The 21,119-nt window shown below is 39.2% G+C and overlaps 1 protein-coding gene across 3 annotated transcripts; it reads left to right on the top strand.

The window, feature by feature from the left end:
* Positions 1 to 82: 82 nt before the first annotated feature.
* On the top strand, positions 83 to 16,752 carry si:ch73-366l1.5 (FILIA-N KH-like domain-containing protein). 3 transcript variants are annotated; one of them, XR_004764169.1, is made up of 6 exons: positions 83 to 689; positions 8,115 to 8,349; positions 9,726 to 9,843; positions 11,151 to 11,221; positions 12,761 to 12,877; positions 16,064 to 16,190. XR_004764169.1 is itself a non-coding variant. In XM_035407101.1 (5 exons), the coding sequence occupies exons 1-4, from the start codon at positions 312 to 314 to the stop codon at positions 11,182 to 11,184; spliced, it is 765 nt and encodes a 254-aa protein (XP_035262992.1). In that variant the 5' UTR covers positions 83 to 311; the 3' UTR covers positions 11,185 to 11,221; positions 16,064 to 16,201. The 3 variants fall into 3 exon arrangements, 2 of the variants coding, with proteins under 2 accessions (XP_035262992.1, XP_035262990.1); XM_035407101.1 differs by lacking the exon at positions 12,761 to 12,877 and having other exon boundaries at positions 16,064 to 16,201; XM_035407099.1 differs by lacking the exons at positions 11,151 to 11,221; positions 12,761 to 12,877 and having other exon boundaries at positions 85 to 689; positions 16,064 to 16,752.
* The last annotated feature ends 4,367 nt before the right edge of the window (positions 16,753 to 21,119 follow it).

The following is a 21,119-nucleotide window of genomic DNA, read 5'->3' on the forward strand; positions in this document are numbered from 1 at the left end:
TTTTTTTGTAGCTATTGAGTCTATATGGGAAAATGTCTCTTTAAACCGAACGGCTTCCTTGCTAAGGGCTGGTCCGTAGGAAATGACGCTCTGTTTGGAAGCGTGAATCCGTGCTTAAACCCTCAGGTTTATCTGCTTGTCTTGAGTCGTGTAGCTGACGACATGCGCTGAAGGATCGAGAGTCCGGTGAGTGATATAACCGATAACCGGTTTTGCAACACGTGCATCTAATAATCACAAAAATAAAAATAAATACGCTAAGCTGTATCGGGCTGTTTCTACTGGAGTACACATTCCAGAATAGCCAAATAATGATCATGGATGTAGCCTTTGAATTGTCATATGTGGTGCCTGCAATTTTATTCACTCTCTTAGCTATTGTTTTTGCAAGTACAATCTTCAGTAAAAAGCCTATTTCTGCCTCACCGTCCAAAACGGAGTGTGAGGTGGCTAAAACAGGACTAACGGAGAGTACAGATGAGAGGAACGATTTAGCTACAGAGCTAATTCATAAAGCGGATAAAGTGAAGGCCGACGAAGTGGTCCCATCCGAGAGAATAAAGGAACAGACTGAATCGGCGTTGGTAACCCCAGCAGAGAATGTTGGGGTCCTAGAGGAGCATCCTGGGACAGAATTTGGGAACAAGAGCATTCAAGCGCGCCCAGAGACGAAGAAATCAGCCATTAAGGTGAGCGTGAAGAGTGGTATAGAGTATTTTCTCTTTCTCTCGCTTTTTTATTTATTCATATTTCAATAAATTGTAAAACAGCTGATACGAGTGGATGAAACCCTCAAAATAATGCGGGTGAGAAAATTAAGGACGTGCTAGTTTCCACTTAATCCAAAAAGTTTTGAGAAAATATGTGCTTACGGTGAAAATCATCAGCAACATAATATGGTCCTGCTGCTGTGGTTCCACAATGTCGTAAGTGAATCACTACTATCGTATCAACGAATCGCTGTCTAATTGGTTACTTTTAAAGAAACGTTGGCAACATTGTTTTCACTACTACACCCCGATGTTCTCTGAAGGGTACAATTTAAAATTATGAATGTATGTTTTATATTAAAAGAAAATACTTTTCTCACACCTGAGTGCCAACCAACCTCCAGATGAGACATTGGGAAATTAGATGTCTGTCTGCATTTGTAACTGTCTGCATTTTTTAATTCTTAAATCCCCAGTCATAAATTGTGTTTGTTTTGGTTTCATTGTTGTGAGTGGAGTAAAAGATCTGGTGTTCCAGGTGTAAATGATTTCCTAATTGAAAGGCGACTTTTAATCCTTAGGGATTCTGGCCCTCCAAGACTGGACTTGCCCTTCTGTTTTCCAAAGATTGTCACAGCACCTTTTTTTGACAACTAAATCTCTGTGCTTTATGAAAAAGATGGCTTGGGAGGTGTGCCTTTGCTTCTCATCACTGTAGTTTAATGTACTCTTTAATTACAAATTAATTATAGACATTGCAGAATGTATCAGTCACAAGCCCTATGCCCTTTAATTTGTCAGTTATTCCCGTTAAGAAAACTCCACAATGTTTTTTGAAACAGTAACACAACTCATTTTAAATTTTATTTTATAAAGGCACAAAGGAAAAACATTTTTTAGCTTTAAAAATTTGTTGGTGGTTTGCAGGGTGCTGTTTGCTACCGGCAGAGAAAAGAGATGATTTTGGATCTTCACTTGAGGATGGGGCACTTGAGTCATGAGCCAGCAAATTAAGGTTACAGTCCCCTTTGTTTTTATGAACAGATTTGAGTTGCCTCGTAAGACTGGCTTTTCTTGTCCTTTCAGACCTTTTTTTCAGATGGACATAACCAGACAATACAGGCATTTACCAAAATAATGCACATATATTCCAGCCTGTGCAAATAGTAACGTCATTTTCTTCAGTGCCAAACATCCCATACGCAAATTTTCTCCGTTAACTGTGGTAAATAGATTTTTTAAGAGAGTGTTATGGCAGCATTATTTTCTTGTGTGGTGTCCCATTTGTTCTTATTAGGCTCTGTGCTTATATCTTGCTTTTGTGAAAATTTTTAACAATAATTTTGTTTGTTTGGGTGAAGTATACTGTAAACCTGGCATGGCATTATAAACTAAAACAGTGCTTCTGTTGAAATTTCAGAAAAAAAATGAAAACTGCCTAAAAAGATACAAACGCTTGTCACTGGGGTGGTACCCTATAGGTACTTAAAATTATACCCCTAGCCAGCAATACATAGTTCATTTGTACCTTTTTTTGCTTGTAAGAGGTAGTTCTTGGTGCCCAAATATAACATTATTGTACTTTCAGGGCACATTTGGGAAATGTGTTCCTTAAAGAACAAAAATGTACCTCCTCTGCACCTAGAGTGCAAAGTGTTTGCCGTGGGTACTGAGAAACATGTTTTTCTCTGCCTATGCCATTTGGCAGACTGCTAGATGCCGTCTGAGAAACTGCACAGCCCCTGGGAGCAAGCCGACACGTTCCCATATGAATGACAGCAAATTTCAGTGGCTGCTCACAGACTGGAAAAACCAATGACCTTGTCTGATCCTGCGCTCTGCTATAGTTCTCCTCTCTGGTCAGCTTTTTTTTTTTGTTGTTGTTTTTTATTTGCACATTCACTAATCCCATTTGCCTAGATAGGATATAGAATAGAATAAGTTTTTCCACAGGGGGAACTTCAAGATGCATGATCTTATTTCAATTATGTTCACATATTTGTGCGGACATACTATAGCCTATATTTAGCACTTATTGTGCTACATAATTACTTACTTTACCAAAACGTTATCTCCCTCTCTCACTCCTTAGCCTTTCTATAGTCAATCGAATGTTAAATATGAAGCCCCTAACAGTCTATTGAAGATGGTTACATTACATAAGTGCACCCCCCTTACATACATATCATTTGGGAAATAAGAGCCAGTTGTAAAAAGATACAACTAGTCGGCATCTAATTTTGCTTTTTCAGGGTCAAGGTGCCAACTAATCTGCTCAGTCCTTTGCTGCAAACTGTTGCATGCCTGTGTCTGTCATGGAAAATGTTGATCATACAACAACTACAGGAAGAGGCCCCCGGCCCTAGTGCCTCTAGTCCGGACCTGTAATCTGTAGTTACTCCAGGGACCTCTGTAGTAGTTTAAGTACTCACGTACTGGAGGTGCTTTACAGTACTGAGTTGACTGGATTGCTCCCTCAGCCACCTCAAGCCCCATTTGCAATCTAACTGCCAAGAGGCACAGCCCCCAGCTATCTGTACCTCACCTGATGCCCTTTCAGGTTTATGGCTGTGTGCAGTTTCCTTTTTCTGCCATCTAGTAGGAGTGGCCAATTTTAGTCCATGACCTTTGGACTTGTGCTCTTGAGGAAGTATAAATGTGCTGTGGAGATTTTTCTGGGTATTCCATCACAGAAGTTTCCTGGCTTTTCCTTGCCTTGTTTTTCTCGTACATCAGAAAATGAGCTGAGCTGGCAGCCGTCAGTCACACTGTCTTTTAGCTCAGTAGTGAACCCCCTTCACACTAATCCACCCAGAGGTATGAGATGTTGCTGTATATGCATCTCACTGAGAACATGTGTTTCACAGGTTTTGTATTTGTCAAGCCAACTGTTTTGTATGTGTGTACGCGCGCGTGCGCGCGTGTGTGTGTGTGTGTGTGTGGGTTGAGCCTGTCCACAATCCTGAGCCTGTCCAGCGTAAACTGGTTTTGTAGAATAAGATATGAAACAATGGGTAGGAAGCCTGAGAAACGTGGCTTCTGCATATTGTTGACTGTGATCAGCTCAATATAGTTTCTGATAATTGTTCCAAGCCTCGTTCCATTCGTGAACTGCCCCCCAATTCAGGAGAGCTGGGACATGCACGGTTTTCCACCTCCTCCTGTCCAACAGCTGCTTCTTTTTGTGTCGCAGACAACAGCTAATCTCACATGGAGTGACATCGAAGGACGACCTTTTATATCGCGGCTTTGTCATGCAGTTATTTGAGCACCTTTATTGGCCTGTGGGGGTCACCCATGAGCGATGAAACACGGATCTCTATCCTTCCCATACACTGGGCGAGTGGAGCTAGCAGCCACAGTCAGCAGTGGCACAGTCCACATTCGATCAGTGCAATGCAGTGTGGTCCCTTAACTGAATGAGCAGCCTTTTTTTGCTGTATACTTAAAGAATCACCAGCTGTTTCCAGAGAGTGGGAGTGAAAATATCACGATACACGGGAGCATTTGAGACCAAAATTATAGAGGCTACACTGCAAGATTCAAATCTGTCATTAGCAGCAAGAATCGAAAGGCCGGATAAGAATTTGCCAAAAAATAGTTCTGGAACAAAATTTTATGGGCAGATGAGACCAGCATTTACCTTAGAGGTAGGAAGCCAAAAGTGTGGAGAAAAGAGAGAACAACCCATGATCAACGGCATCTTATCTGTGAAATATGGAGGATGTAGTTTCATGGCTTGGGCATGTATGGCTGTTTCTGGAATAGGCTCACTCATCTTTATTGATGATGTAACAGAAGATGGCAGCAGTGTACAGACAGATTTAGTCTGGCTCTGTAGAAAGAAATTCCTCCTACCAACCCCACATACACTGCCTGCACAAGCAAGGTAATTCATCTATGGAAGAAAGTGGAAAGTGTGGGACTGGCCAAGTCAGTCACCTGATTTAATCGCACATGCATGTCACTTGCTCAAGAGGAGATTGAAGACTCAAAAGAAAGATAATCTGAAAGTAGCCTGGAAAGGTGTTTCCAAAGAGGATAACTGGTTGGTGATGCCAATAGCTCATGGAATTGATGCAGTTATTGCATTTAAGGGCTATGCGCCCAAATATTGGACTTTATTCCTTTGATTTACTTTTAAGTTAACCTGTTAACTTACTTTTGCACAGCTTAAAATGGGGGGATTCAACACAAGTACTGCTGTTTTTGTTGGTAAAACAAATAATAAAACAAATAATAGTAATAACAATTATTATTATTATTATTATTATTATTATTATTATTATTATTAATAATCATAATCATAATAATACATTTTATTTATATGGCACCTTTCCAGAGCCCAGGCTTACTGGACAAAGTTAAAAGGGTAAAAGAAGTAAACACTGGTTCAGAATATAACATGATATCATTGGAAACAAGCAACAGCCCCAACACATTCAAACTTTATGAAGAATGTGATGATATGTTTAGAGAAAATAAAATTCTCATTAAGAAGACTGGAAGCTGAATTCTATAAAAACCTGGAGACCTTTCTTAGACCACTTTAAGTATGATAGTAGTTACTTGTCAGATGGAAATCAAAGCGAGCCAGTAGAATCCTGAGGATAAAGTGCATCTAGGGCAGAGTCCTTCAAGCCAAGCTCAAAATGGCTGGATGTCTGAAACTATGGAAAGATAATTAGTTGGATCGTGTTGGTTGAGTAACCAGTATGGCTACACTAATTTCATAAGGGAGTCATTTTCATTTGTACACACACATGCCTCATTCTGTAAAATTCATTTTTGTGTTTGATCTATAGCTTTAAAATCTTGGAAGCCATAGAGTTATTGTAGCTCATATTTGTATGTTGAATGGAGATTTTTGGAGGCCTCTTTTCAGCATTATTAACTGAAATGTGCCTAAATTTGCATACAGAATTGTTCTTTGACCCGCCTCTGGAATTGCGTGGTTGGGGAAAAAGACGTCCAGTCTGAATCCTGGATGACATGCCATTGCGTTGAGTGGGAGGGAGTGGGGTTCTGGGCATTGTGGAGCACAGGGCGCTTTTGTAAGCATTAGACAAGGGCGGTGATTGATTATCTGTACTGTGGCTTCGTAGCACAGGGTGCATCTCTGTTTGTTCCACCCAGTGCACATTACAGATACATGGTCAGGCTAGGCTTTCTGTTACTGCATGGGGATAAAGAGACTTGAGCTGAAGCAGCACGTTGTGTTGCTTATGTGCTGCATTTACTAAGCATATTTTCATTTTGCACATCCTATTACCTCGGTTGGTTTGTAAAAGGCAATCAGGAAATGAAGAGCATCACTGCCCCCTTTGTCCCTTTGTGTCTTTTCAGCCTTTGGGAGTTCTTTTTCTGTGGTGTGCTTCTGTCAAGTCAGTCACTTCAGCACCCTGGCCTGCGGGAACTAGGAAAGTCAATGCATGTCAATGGTCTAGCTCAGCAATGCAGAATACCTTGTGGCACGCATGTGCTTTGATCACATGTCCGATGCCCGTGGTGGAAGCAGGGATTGCTCTGGTTTTTTTGAATGGTTGGTGCTTCCATGGTCCTGCTCATTCGTTACTTATGTGCATTTCCCACTATTGCTCCTCAGCCCACCGTACACACAGGGCCATTTGCACACAGTACCTTCAGATAGTAATACATCCACTTAGATTTGTGACTTGTCAAGTTTAGCATAACCGTTTAGATTGGAAAGCCCTTCGTTGAAAGTTGTAAATTCCTGGAAATGAAAAGCTAATGTTATTTGGATGACACAATTGTGCTTAAGAGGAGCAAGCCAATGCGTTCAGTTGCTCTTGAAACTCTGTTGCTTTGATCTGCCAGAACGTTTATGTGGTTACATTAGTGGTTGAATGAAACACTTTTGACAAAGAAACTTAATGAACGTTTGAGAATTCACACACCCAGAGTTTCTCTATACTTGTTTTGGTCTGAGAAAAAGTTATTAGTTAGAAAGGGGTATTAGATTAAAACAATAGAATACAAATCAATAACATATAAATGTTAAAATTATGCTCTAACCTGAAATGGAATGATTAATTCTGTTTTTCTTTAAAACCTGTTAAACATGCTGTTTCCTCCTGTAATCCTATAACCTCATCGTCTAAAGCTCCTTAGAGCCAGATCAACATATGGGACTTGCAGCTTACTGCCCTCTTCACACTGAAAATATCTTTTTAAGGACTAAACATTCTCCATCGTTTTACTAGAATATGTAAACCAACTCGCTCTTGTACAGTATCATTTTAAAAGCCCTGCCAAATAAGATGAGGTTTTTCTGTGTTCCAGAAATTTTTTTATTCCAGTAAACAGGTTTATTGGCATGTCACTAGTTTCCTCCTTGTTTCACTGTTCCCTGTACTGTCTTGATCATTATCTGTATTATTATTATTTCTACTGACAAATGTTAGGAATGAAACCTGTTTTCCCAACATTTGTTACTTGGATTAAAATTCTGATTTCTCAGTAATTAGAGGAAGAAATTCATCATTTTCCATTTGTGTTCATGAAGAGCTTAAGAAACCTTTATACCAGCATCAGTAATGAATTCATATGGAAACTCCTTGCCTGAAATTGGGGAATTGGGGAATCAGAGTTTCCCATTTTCAAGATGAATCCTTCTTACCCATTTTAGGGCATCAGTCTTGGCCACTAAAAAAGGTGTTTCCAGCTAATTTGGGCAGCACTGTAAGGTTAATACTTTATTTTATCCTAGTAGGATAGGCCTATTATTTCCATTTACTGATACAGGTCTTGGTCTACAAATAGAGAGCATTAACAAATGCACATGCTTAAGAACAATAAATGCATTTTTGTACATATACTGTATATCTACAGAAATTCTCCACACTCAAGTCATTTTCCCAGTTTGCTATTCCAGTCTTGAAATGTTAACCCAGTCCAGAAGCTCACACAGCAATGACCAAATTTATGGCAGTCCCACAGTGCCTCCACCCCCTGGTAAGCCACGGAGTGGCTGGAGCATTTTGGCAGCTTGCAGTCATAGTACAGAATGCATAAATGAGTAAAACTGAAAGCATGCACACTATTGTCTGTGCACAGACATCTGGCTTTTGTTGTGTGCTGAAAGCACTGTGTTCTTTCTGCTACAGTCTTTGCTGTGTTTGGTCCAGTGTTGTCAAGGCAGGGTCCAACAGGAGTAATGGCTGTCTTGAGGCCAGAGCCTCATCTTGAATTTTTAATTCTGGTCAGCACGTCCAGTTACTGAAATCCAAGCGCAATGTCAAGATTATGCCATACAAAAGCCTTGTACATAATCTGTGTCCAGTATATATATCTGTTATATTCATGACCAAGATCCGTATCTATAGGAGTGTGGTGAAGTGAGACAGCGTGCTGAGATCGTCACAGCCAGCTTTTGTACAACAGGATCCCGTGGCAGAGCCGGTGCCCCAGAAAGAGACGGCCGATGACGCAGTGCCTGAAGCCGTCCCTGTGGAGGAATCCACTGCCCAGCTCCTCCCTGAACCTGCATCAGACGGGGAGACCGCCTCGCAGGTCCCCCCAATGAGGGGGCCCCCGCATGACTCTGAAGCTGTGCCTAGAAAGGAGGAGACCCCCGATGATGAGGCGGAATCAAGCCCAGTGTTTGAGGGGCACAGCGGTACGTAGCATCATTCTCGTTTAGAAACCGTATCTGGGCCAGTGCCACAAACAGGTGTCAAATTTCCAATCGGCTTATTAGATTAGTTTGTGCTGTTGCATGATTACTGGTATGCGCTTATGGCATTACTATTATCAAAGGCACTGTAAAACTGGGCTCCAGTAAAGACAGTGTTTTTGTGACTCAGTGAGTCTGGGGGCACTGCTTTGTCCAACCAAATGGAGTGTTTTCAGTGAGTTTGTGGTATAATTAGATTCAGCTGCCTGGTGTTGCCATGGAAAATTCTGGAAATGAAGGTTAACCCACAACCCCAAATTATTGTCTCCAATATCCCAAAAATTGCCATCTTTATGAACAGGAACAGATTATTTTATCTTGATCAGATGAATGTTTTCAGTCCCATATCCATTTATTATGTCAGATATGATAACTTCAATGAAGGAACTTTCATATTCTTTCATTGAAGTTATTTTTATCCTTAAGTACTTTACAGAAAACATTAAATAGATACCAAGATGATACAGTAACGGACCTTCAGGTAGTGCAATGGCATTTCCCACCGATTCTGTCATACTGTAGGGTTTATAATGATTAATTTGAGTGCTGCTGGTAGAGAGTTAAAGGCCTTCCTACACAATAGAATTATAAGAGAGGCCTAGTGCATGTATGTAGGTTGCTTTTCTGGGTACAATTCAATTTTCTAGACATTTATTATGGATTTAAAGTCCCCCTCTTTCCAAGCCATCTCAAGAATGCTCCTCTGCCTTTTTTAATTGGCAGTGCACATTCAGAAAAAGATTCAAAAACTTTTTTTATAGCTTCAGTATTTTTTCAGAATAGTTTTTTTGGTGCACTGAAACCGGATATATGCAGAACCAAGAATCACCCTCATGCACACTCTGTCCTCATGACTGTATTACTGGTGGTTAAAAGACTTATCCAGGTTACACTTATTCGTGTGTCTCTGAACATGCCATCGACTGCTTTTCATCCATTAAGCTGTCAATCTGGAAGGGGCTGTCGCTCCACAGCTCTGCTTGTCTTTTGTTTTTAAATTTTGATGTGTGATGGCTCATCCTTTGAGTCAGTTAACATTCTTCCCTGACAAACCAGTGCACTGAAGGCTTGATTGCATGGAGCTGTTTTTTGTAGTACTTTAGTGGTGGGAGAAAATTACTGCATTCATGTGATTCAACATCAACTCGTATTACTACTATTATTCTTAAGGGTACCTTACCTACCATATATCTCCTGTAATGCAAACAGGAATGATTGTAAGGCCTGGAATAATCCACTTTGTCCTTTGTGTCCATTGATAATGTCTATGCCACCACCATCAGCCTCTTGACCGATTTTTGTGTTGCTATCCTTGGCAGTTATCGGGGCAGCCGGTGAGGAGGAAGGGTACGAGCCCTTGAAGTACGCCCCGGGGAAGCTGAGGACAAGCCAGCTGGAGCAGATGATGACCAGGGAGGAGCTGGAGGAGGAGCAGAGGTCTGTGTGTGTGGACGGTGTCCTGCCATCGCTCTATGCTCAGACTCTCCCCTCCCCTGCTCTCCTCCTGTGTGCTGATGTAGCATCTCTGTGAGACCCTTCTCATTTAACACTAGCTGCGGGGAAACTGGCCCGGCTGCCCAATGAGAATGGACTGTGAGTGTGCCTGTGGAGACCAATTAGATCAGCTTTTAAGATAAGGGAACACAAAGGCTTTGGGTAAACGACAAATACAGGTGGCTTCTGGATTTAAATAGCATCTTGGACTGGGTGCAGGGACAATGTGAGATGCGATTAAGGGACTTTAAAAGTTGCGTAATGACAATAACATAGTGAAGAGTTTGCACCCATTCATGGTCACAGAACCTGTAAATGAGGTATGTGACTACCTCGATGGGATTCCGATCCATAGAAACCAGCAGCGTTCTCTCAGGCAGGAAGGTCGAATCCATGGTTATAAATGAATTTGTGAAAGAGGAAGGAGCTCTATAATTTAGAAGGCCACAGGATGGTGATGTCAGAATGAGATCATCAATGTATTCTCACTTGGAAAGAGTGCCAGGACAGGACAAATTAAGCTGTCAGAGAGAGCAGCTCCCCCCCACTAATTTGGGTTAAGAGTTGTACCTGGTCTTCCGCTTGCATAAGAAGAATGTTACATAACAAACAAGCTTCTGTTATTTTAATGCCTCTTGCGTCATGCTAGGATGGGGCTAAGAGGTGTTGGGCTGGGGAGCCAAATGTGTTGAATAGAAACAGTGAGGAAGGGGAGTCATGGGGCTGGCAGGAGCATGCAGCAGCCATTTCCTTCGCCTAGTGGAGCCCTGGTGCTTTGAGGTGGAGAGTGGACACGAGCGTGAGGTTGGGCTTTTACAGTCTTGCATCATCTCACAGGAGAATTTAATCATGTCCTCAAAATAACTTTGTCTCTTAGCAGGGAGCAGACTGAAGCCTGGAGTTCTTGATTGTTTTCCAGGGGGGCACAAACAGACAGATGGGTGAATGGGCACTTAGTCAGTGCCTTTAATAAGAAGTTTTATTAATATATGAAACAGAATAGTTCCTTGCTTATTTAATTTTCGAAAATACATTTGACATGTTACATTTTAGAGTCAAACATATCCTAGTCAACAGCAATCAACAGCAATACAGTATCATTAAAGACAGATGGCTGTAAAGATGATGTAGCCTGCTCTTTTGCTTGCATTTAGTTACCGATGTACACACACACACACATATGGAAGCACGTCAGCACTCTGTATATAGTCTCTGCATATAACCGCCTCTCCCTGACTTTATCTTTACAGGATAGAATTCACAACTGATTTTACCTCTCTTTAAACAACAAGGACAAGCAGTGTGTGTTAGAAAGCCCTTGGTAATGTATACGTTTCGCTTTCCTCACCAACACCCCACCCATCCTCCACATATCAACCGCCCCCCCCCCCCCCTCCCCCACTCAAGTTAGCAACAGCACAGTCCCTCTCCCTGTCCCTGGTTTGACTCACCAGCCTGGTGCCATGCCCAGTTTTACTGATGTCACTTATCTGGGCCTTGACCCATATGGTCCTGCAGACAGCTCTGCCTCAAATATTGATCAAGCTCTGATCTCAGTTTACAAGGAGAGCTTATTTTGTAAACCACCCCCCCCCCCCCCCCCCATTTCCATTGTTTTGCTCACTTGTGTGGTAGAATAGATTCACTATGCATATTTTACGGAGTGGCATGCAATAATCATTTAAAAACTGCTCAGTCACCTCCAGTAGAAAAGCCTGCTGCATGTTGTGTACATTTGCACTGGCTGGGAAAGGGGATTTTCGTAACAGTTCACTGAACTGGTTAACCTATTTCAAGTGTTAAAAGTTAACCAAACCACTCAGGCTGTGTTCATAATGCAAATTGTGTTCAGTAGACTCACTGAAAAATAACTTTCTGAATCTACAGCTATATTGCATTGGTGACTACCTGTTTTCTCAACAGCGGTCCGCAACATTTTAGTGCTTGACTGAATTCATTTAATTCTGAGACAAAAAGGCATGTTATTGGATAGTTTCCTCCAATGATAATAAAGAGAAATTGGAGCAATCGAGATTTAAGATCACTTAGTGGTGTACATTACTGTTTGTGTCCATAATGTTTGACTCCATAGTTCAGTTTTTTGACATGTTTCTTAAAACTAGAAGAAAGAGTATGTAATTTATATTGGGACATTTAGCAGAAAATAATGTATTTTAAAATAAATTGTGCCATATATGGGTATATACCACAGCAGTCCAGTTTGGTATGCTAATTGTTAAACTGAATAATAACCTCGAAAATTCACTTTACCTGTTTAAAGGAAAACTATAAGGGACTGTTCTGTTCTTCAGAGAAATGTAGGAATCAGCACTTTCGATGTTGAGGACACCTGTACCCCTCCCTTCACCTAAGGGAGCTGTACAGGGTTTACATAGTTGATGTTTTATGACATCCATTTGCTTCTGTCGGTGCAGGAGAAAAATGAAGCTGAATGAAATTGAATTAGGAAAGTTTACAAAGCATGATGATATAAATTGTGAAACAGTGTCATCTGCTGGCTGTTGGCAAATATGACAAGTTACAATTGAAGCTGAATTTAAGAAGAAATAAGATAATTTTTAAAATTTAAATGAATTAAATTTTTTTCAGTGTTGTTCTAAAATTAACTACTTCAGGGTTTTGCCCATGGTATTTCTAACCTGAATTTTGTTCATAGGTATATTATTTATGTTTTTTTTTATCCGGTTTGTGATACTGACAGTACAAATGTGAACAGTACAAATGGGTCTGGTCTGAGTAATTAAATTTGACCACTAGTTTGTGATGAATTCCATCTTCCATTTTTTTGCTGTAACAATTTTTTCTTTCCTTGAACCACCCCTCCCATTTCCATGATCAGTTCTGACAGCATCCATACCCCATACCCGCTGTCCGCAATTGGTTCCAGCTGGCCCCCCACCACCCCAACTCCTGCTTTGAGACCAAGCTTCTTCAAACTGCCCCCTGAGTTGCCTGTGTATGTGTGCATTGACGAGTTCTAAAATCTGGCATCCCTCGCTGCATTACATGATTTAAAATGAATTAATATAAATGAATAATTGATAATAAAAATGTTTAATTAATATTTAGCTAATCTAAAAAAGTGAGTTTAGCTAAATATTAACGCTTACTCCTGAGGTATATGTGTTTTTGCATTGTTTAAAAGGGTTTGTATTGAATGTTTTAACAAACTTCACTTCCATAGCCTTTTGGAGGAGAACTAGAAAGTGGAGGAGTTACTGAGTGACAGACCACTCACTTGTAGAGTGCCTTACAAAAGTGTTACCCTCTTCCAATAATGATTTATATATTGTTTATACGTTAATGTTTTTATTAAAAATGTGAATGCTTAAACTGAAAGCTTATGGGTATAAGAAGGTAAATGTTAGCAAAAAGACATAACATGGAAACGAGCTGATTGTATAAATATTTACTCACCTGAGTCAATAATTGACTCAGCTATTGAGTCAGTTGTTAATCCTGCTTGAGCTGGTCGAGCCTGATGTTTCTACCAAATTTTTAGTGCGTTCCCCTTGGCAAATTTACTCAAGCTTTGTCAAGTTTTTTTCTTTTTTGTCAAGTTGCTTAGGGATTACCGATGAGCATCAGTATAATTCTTGTCACAGATGATTCTTTTTGGTTATCATTTTATAGTTTGGGCCACTTAAGGAAATTGTGGAAATACGAATGTAGATTTGGCTTTATGCTTTGAGTCATTATCCTCCTGAAATGTGAATTTTTGTCTCAGGTGCTTAAGCAGACTGAAGCAGGATTTACCCTGGGGTTGGTACTTTGTTCTGTCAGGGTTACCCTCAAACCTGAGATGCTTCCGAATTCCTGCTCTTGGGAAGCATACCCATAATTCATGCTACCACTGCAGTGCTTGACAGTAGGAATTGTATTATGTAGGTAGTGCATTGTGCTGTGTTTGTACAAGATCTATGGCTTTGCATTTAGGTTTGATCACATCTTGCTTGATCTGATGAACAAACTTCGCAGTTACATTCAGGGTGTTACTTTCAGTCCTCCAGATCCATGCCTTTGTAGGCCCTACATGCGGTAAATAATTTTGAAGTGCACAGCACCCAACCGTCAATATGAATTTCTAAAGCTGACTACTCATCTTTGCCATCAACTTCTTCAAAATGAAAGCTCCTTTCACACATGGAACCCACAATATTGCCGGGTTCAATTATTTGGGTTAGGTAGTGGTTTTCCCTGTTCACACGCAGGTCCCCTATACGGGAAACTTCTGTGTCAACTCTGTTTACACATGACATGACCATAACGGCAATGCAGGATGTACCCTTCTAAGATATCCATCACAAATATTAACATTACCTTAGTTTGTCTTTAAAGGACAACACCAGTCATTTTTTTGCAAGACAGGTCTTTAAAACAAACAGATATTTCACTGAATAGTTTTGGCTGAGATGAAAATCCAACCATCCCAACTAAGTTGTGATGGTTGGATTTTCAAGATAATTTTTGGTAACATCTTCACACAATATTGCTCAGTGTTATAATCACAAAGGATAAACAATGGAAGTGTGGTTTATCAGCTAAAAATCAATACCTATATTCAGAGTTGTTTTTAAAAATAATTATATTAGCCAAGTTAAATAGGTAGCTATCTGCCATTCATATGTGGCCTACATAGATGAAGCGCTAGCCAGCTTGCTACATTGGGTTTAAAAAAAAAGCAACCTAAAATTGGAAGAGCCTGGCACAGATGTTTACCAGGGAGTAGTATTGCTTAGTACACAAGCAAGGCAAAGGTCGCAATGTTCCATTCTTACAAATTAATGTTTAAATGTCCCTCACACAATGCAGCTCCAATATCTTCTATGTCCATATTTGTTCCAAGAATTTCTGAGATGGCACCCTCAGTAAAATGTCAAAGAACTTGTGCCAGAAACAATAGGTATTGTGTGAGAACATCATAACCCTTTACATATTTTACCTAGGAGTATTGCTGCTTGTCTTCATGCTAGACCGATGGCAAAAGATTTTTGTAAATCTTACAAGGTCCTGACCCAGCAAATAAGAGGGACATCTTACATGGAAAGTTGACTCTTGGTCCCGTTCATACATGACACAGACATGGAAAATTGCATGAACATTTTTGGGTTAAGATGCATGTGTGAAAGGGGCTGTCAGATGTCAAAGAAACAACACAGTAAAAACATTAATCAAGGTTAATGTTTATAAGAAATCATGAAAATATCTTTCCAAGCTGTGGTTTTTTAGAACCTGGCTGCTTTATCAGGTGTATTTTGGATCCTGTTACATCATATGGGTATGTCCATTCATACAGTTTCTCGCTCCCATTTTTTTCCCTGTTTCCCATGTGATTATGTACACATACTAAATATGAATGAGGCAATGCTTGCAACATTCACATCCATATCAGGAGTAAACTGAAAACAAAACTTGATTGCATGCAATCATGAGAAATTCAGTCTTGTCCTCCAGCCACTGATACCAAAGCAATTTCTTGTTTTAAATTCCAGTGTTTTAATGTAACTACAATATATATAGCATATATTGTATATTGTCTGCTTTACTACAATGAGTTATCTGTCCCTCTAACTGAACAAATGTCGCATTTACTCAAGATTTAAAAGTTAATAGTATTTACTCAAGATTTAAATATTAGTAAGGACAATTTTATTTATAATGCACATTTAAAACAACCACTGTTGAACCAAAGTGCTATAAAGTAAATACACATAAATATAAGCATGAACACACATAAGACCAAAAAGAGAAAATCATAGCATAAAAACATTTGGAAATGCTATGGCAACCATATCCTGATTACTAAAACCCTAAGCCTCAAATAGATGCTGTATGCTTAATTCTGTAATGAACGGGTATTTTCAGGATATTCATTCAAAACCAGTTTATCATGGCAATGGATTTCTGGCAATGAATCAGCTTTCAGTTGAATGCTTTAATTTCTCAGAACAGTTCCCTATCGCTGCAGCAAGAATGGGCAGCATTAGTTGTTACACTGGATTTGCACTTACGCCAATTCTTGTTGAATAAAGTTTGATATCTTTTTGGTCTCTCCCTCTGCCTTACTTTTGATAAAAGGGGGGAAGGTGGTTTGAGGAGTGGTTCAGGTGCTCATTTCAATTTTGCCTGTTGTATCTTTCAGGGTCCAGAGAGAGCAGCTAGCTGCCATCTTTCAGCTGCTGAAGGACAATAAGGACACCTTTGGTGAAGTGACAGAGGGCGATGTGGAAGAACAGCTGAAACTCTACTCCATCTAGATGAAGCCCTTGGTGTCCATCACACCACGTTTTCACCTGTGCACTATGGAATAGAACACCTCAAGCCAGGATTTGACCCCTTCTAATATTTCATTTAGTGAATTTTGCAGGTGAAAATCTCAGTTAGAGGATCTGTATAACTTTTCTTTTGTAATTAATTTTTAGCAATGTTTTTATAAGGATTATGGAAAAATATAGAATGGATCAGATTTCACTTGGTTGCTTCATTTCCATTCCTAACACAGGTATTAAGTCGATAGCAAAGAGCTCTAGAATATAGGCACAAAGTGTTGGAGAGTTTCTGCTTTACCTATTCATTTGTCTGTAGCACATGCAACAGCTTTCATTTATTTATAATTCATGCTGGGAATTGTAATTAAAAGTTCTGACATCCTTGGTTTGTTACCATTACTCCTGTATTTTCCATGTCACAGTTGTTCTCATTATTCATTCGTCACAATTAAAGCAACACAGTAAAAATCTCTTCTGGAAAAATGTTTTCTTTTTTCCTGAATGTATGTATAAAATGCCTAACATTCTTATGTCATTTAAATAAACCACTAATGTGATCACCGATAGTGTTGATTGGGGTTATTCAAATGAACGAATACTGGTTCCCAATCTGTAAATAAAAATTATATACTGTGGGACATTTGTGTGTGAATATTGTGTGGGAAACAAGTATTTTTGTAGCTTCCCATTCAGTTACTCTGCATTTGATCTGATTATTTAGATTGATTTAGGTGATTTAGATAGTCATAAATCTGATCTCAATAGTGTAAATAGTTTTCAAGCCTTTAATTTCACCCGTGAATTTCACCCGTCCTTTTTTTAGGTTCTTTTTTGTATCATTGAGCAAACAGTTTACATACCTAATGTACTATGATCTTTAAAGGTAAACACATTACATCAGGGATCGTCAGCCAAAATACAGATGCACACAATAAGCAATATTGAAAATTAATTTTATTTACAGTAAATTAATTGTCTCAGAGCTGTTATTCTCCATTTAAAGTTTGGGATTTTGTATGTTCCCTTAAATCTAGATTTCACTGCATTATTTAATGTTTTCAGTTACACAACAGTAGCAGGGGTGTAGTGTCCCGTTGCACAACTTGGTTAGCGTTTTGCGCAATATTGGAAAAACCACTAGTTGAGCTCCTGTATAAGATGAGAGTGCCCCATGGACAGTGGCATTAGTGCTTTCACACTTCCCAGTCTTGTTCGCTATGTATTTCTTGCGTATTGCTGCTGTCCTCGGCCTGCTCTCTGTGAGCACTGCAGGTCCCTTACCATGCGAGGATGTGGTCCGGCCCCTGGTCCTGGAGGATTTCAGTTCGGTAAATAGTCTTTGGCTTTACAGCTTGTGTGTAAGAATTTGACTTCTTGGAGCCAAGGATGCATCTGTGTATTTTCCTATTTCATACCTTTGGTGACTTAATAGTGGGTAATATACAAAAGTATAAGCCACATCAGTGGTGGAGCAACTGCTCCGTCTGGTTCTGTATTTTAATACGTAAACCGGCAAAAAAGTTTTTCTGAAACAAAATTTCCCAGTAAGTATAAACTTCTCTTACAAGTGCACTGATGTCCATCCGAATCAATATAACATGGTTAACATGCGTCTTATGCTGAGTAATATTTATCAAGGATTAATCAGCAAAAGTGAAGGATGTAGACTGGTAATGTGTGCTTGATCGTCTGGATTGTCCTCTTAATATGCTACATAATGACGCTACGCAAAATGGATGTCCTGTGTTTTGTAAAACAATTCTTTAATACAGAGTGAAGTCTAGTTTAGTGCTCAGTATACATGAGTAATGTCAATCAATAAAATTCTCATTGATTTACTGTGATTAAGTTTATACAGAATAATATATTCTGAAATTACACCTTTTCACAAACCATGGTTAAAGTCTCATATCTGACTTCCCTTTTCAGATATTAGGAAAATGGATTGTCATTGAAGCAACTGTGGATTCCCAGAAATATGCTGCATTATTTAAAACAGTGAACAGCGCTTGGGTGGAGATTCTGCCTACTTATCACAACAACACTGCCATCTTCAATAAGGCAAACAAGATGTAAACAGGATAAGCTCATCTATTTATCTATTAGCATATAATCATTTAAATCTAACTTTTGGTCTGCAAAAGGAGTTATTTGTGTTCTTTAAAGGAGGTAATTTGGGTTCCTAAACCATTAGTTCTCAGTACAGTGATGCATCCCATGATATGAGCATGCCTACTGTGGTATAGTGAAGTGATGCATAACTACAAATTGGGAGGAAAAAAGGTAAACTAGGGAGAAAAGTAGTTTGGGAGCCAAGACTCAGATTTAGTAAGCTATTATTAAATTAGTTTCTTAATCAGCAGCTGTTGTGCTTCATTGTTTTTGTTACTGTATTCACCAGCAGTGGATCTGCAGCTGAGCACCTCCTCTGTCTCATTTTACTCATTTCAGGAATGGAGTATGTTCTTATTCACCAACAAATATTTCAATTTCAGACAGCGTTGTCCAATTCACCAGTAAGTAACAACTGCACAATAGAGCACTTGACAGGAGATAAAATACATTTTGTTCAATCTGTTCTTTATTTCCACAAAATGTTGACAATGTGATGGACTTGCATGGGGAAAAAGTAAGCCCTTGGGAAGATGCAAATACATCAAATTAACTGATACACAAAACATACAAATCATAGGACAAAAGCGTGACTGAAATGAATAGTAATTGTTTGACTGTTGGTCATCATGTTACAATGCCTGCATTAGTTATAACTGGGGTGTCCACAGGATTCCTTTAAGGTATGCAGAAAAAATCAAGTAGCAGTAATTACAGAACAGATTCGACCTTGGCTAAATAGATTTAAACTCTTGGGATGTTGATACAGGTAGTTGAATTTCTAAATTTTAATGTCGCTGAGATACAGTATGTGCACTGTACATACAGCTGGGGGTGCTGCTGCACATTTTTAGCAGAAAGTGCAAAAGTTTTGTATTTTAAAAGTAGTACTGTTTTTATTTTTCTCAGTGGAAGGAAATATGACTGGCAATAGCACTGCTACCTTCCTGCGAACCTGCGCTGATTGTCTTGTCATGAAAGGGACCTCATTCCTTGAAGGTCACATCGTCAGAACACTCCACATATTCGGTATGTGCTGTCTCTCTTGGTTATGACTATACTGTAGTAGAAGTGTTTCACACTGGGCGGGCCGTTGTACCCTTGAGCAAGGTACCTAACCTACATTGCTTCAGTATGAATCCAGCTGTATTAATGGATGCAATGTAAAATGCTATGTAAAAACACTGTGTAAGTCGCTCTGGATAAGAGCGTCTGCTAAATGCCTGTAATCTAGTGTAACACTATCGGTACAAAACCTTGCATCACTGACCATGTTTTTAGGAAGAACAGGAAAACTGAGCGATTTTGATCGGAAAACATACAGGAGACAAGTGGAATGCCTAGGACTACCACAGCCAAACTTCATTCATAATGAGAAGCAAGGTTAGAAAACATAACCCCTCCTGTGCATTTACAGAACACAGCAAAAATGTATATTTCCTTTTTTGAACACCGCCTTCTATACATTCTCTTTTCCAGAGCTCTGTCCACAGGCTGGACTCATCTGAAGGCAAGCCTGAGCAAGATAAGAGTGATTAATACATTAATTAATACGTTGTTGATAAATAAGACATATTCTACATAAAATCTTTGAAATATTCGAAATGTGTATTTTATCCTAAAAAGGAAATTAAAAGTAAAACACAGCAAGACATGTTGAAAGCAAATCATTTTATCGAAATCCCTTTTTAGAGGATTAGTACACATCTGTCCAGTTCTATTGCAAAATAGAAAACTACTATCTGGTAAATATACACTACTCTACTTGTTTGATGTCGACTGTAACCAAACACCAGGGATAATACTGTATTTCCCGAACTCACAGTCAATTCTTTTCTTTGTGTGAGTCTGAGTAGATTACACATACAAAAATGTGCACATTATGTAGGCTTGAAGATTATAGTAGCACATTCACAAATTAAATTTTGAGATTTAACATCAAATTAAGAGCAAATTCTTAAAATCTGCCAGCAGTAGCAAAACCCCTTCTTTGGAGACATTGTATATTTCACTTCAAATTGAAAAAAAAAAAAAAAAAAATTTACACTGAAAATTTCAGTTTTGTAGGAGTAGAGTTAATTCCATGAGTCACATAGCTGACACACAACTCACATAACCAATCCTGTTCCTTGACCATAATACCACATTACCTCCAACCTTTTGTATCATAAAAGTAAACATTATAAAAAGGCTAAAAATGCTGCAGAAACATAAATGCAACAAGCATCTTTGGAATGTACAAAAACACATGCATTCAGTGTGGGTAACACACACATACACACACACACATTTTGGATCACGCACATCCTGTTTGGGATAAATGTGATCCTGTTTGTACAGTTTTTTCTTGCTTATCTTTATTACTGTCCAAATGGAACAAGCCTTCAATTTCACCCATTAATTTTTTTTCTCCAAAAGAGCAGATGGAAGATATGACCCTAATTCTGAAAGCTTATATGTACAGTATGTGAAAAAGAATCACATGCCCCAAGTAACAAGGGTGTTACCCTTCAAAGATAACACTGGTCTCAGACCTCAATTAAAGTTTAATGCGTTTTATTTTTTCAAATAAATTCTGAGCTTATCAGATGTTCTAGTTTCACAACACTGTCCATTTAAAGTTTGGACGGCGTTATTTCACTTCATTATTTGCTTAACTGCTAAAGAGAGCCACAATTTCCTTACATTGTGAGGATCTGGTCTCTCCCCTGGCTCTGGAGAATTTGAGTCAATGGCTTAGGTAAATAGCTTTAGGTTTGATTCTTTGTTTGTGTTTGATATGGCTCCTCTGAGTCAAGGATGTATGTGTACTTAGCA

The sequence above is a fragment of the Anguilla anguilla genome, chromosome 2 (genome assembly GCF_013347855.1).
Source record: "Anguilla anguilla isolate fAngAng1 chromosome 2, fAngAng1.pri, whole genome shotgun sequence".
Lineage (NCBI taxonomy): Eukaryota > Metazoa > Chordata > Actinopteri > Anguilliformes > Anguillidae > Anguilla > Anguilla anguilla.

Excerpts from the sequence above, each read along its gene's own strand:
- si:ch73-366l1.5 (XM_035407099.1), top strand. The coding sequence starts at position 312 with ATGATCATGGATGTAGCCTTTGAATTGTCATATGTGGTGCCTGCAATT. Across the intron at positions 690-8,114 it reads CGAAGAAATCAGCCATTAAG|GATCCCGTGGCAGAGCCGGT; the intron begins GTGAGCGTGAAG and ends TTTGTACAACAG. Across the intron at positions 9,844-16,063 it reads GAGCTGGAGGAGGAGCAGAG|GGTCCAGAGAGAGCAGCTAG; the intron begins GTCTGTGTGTGT and ends TGTATCTTTCAG.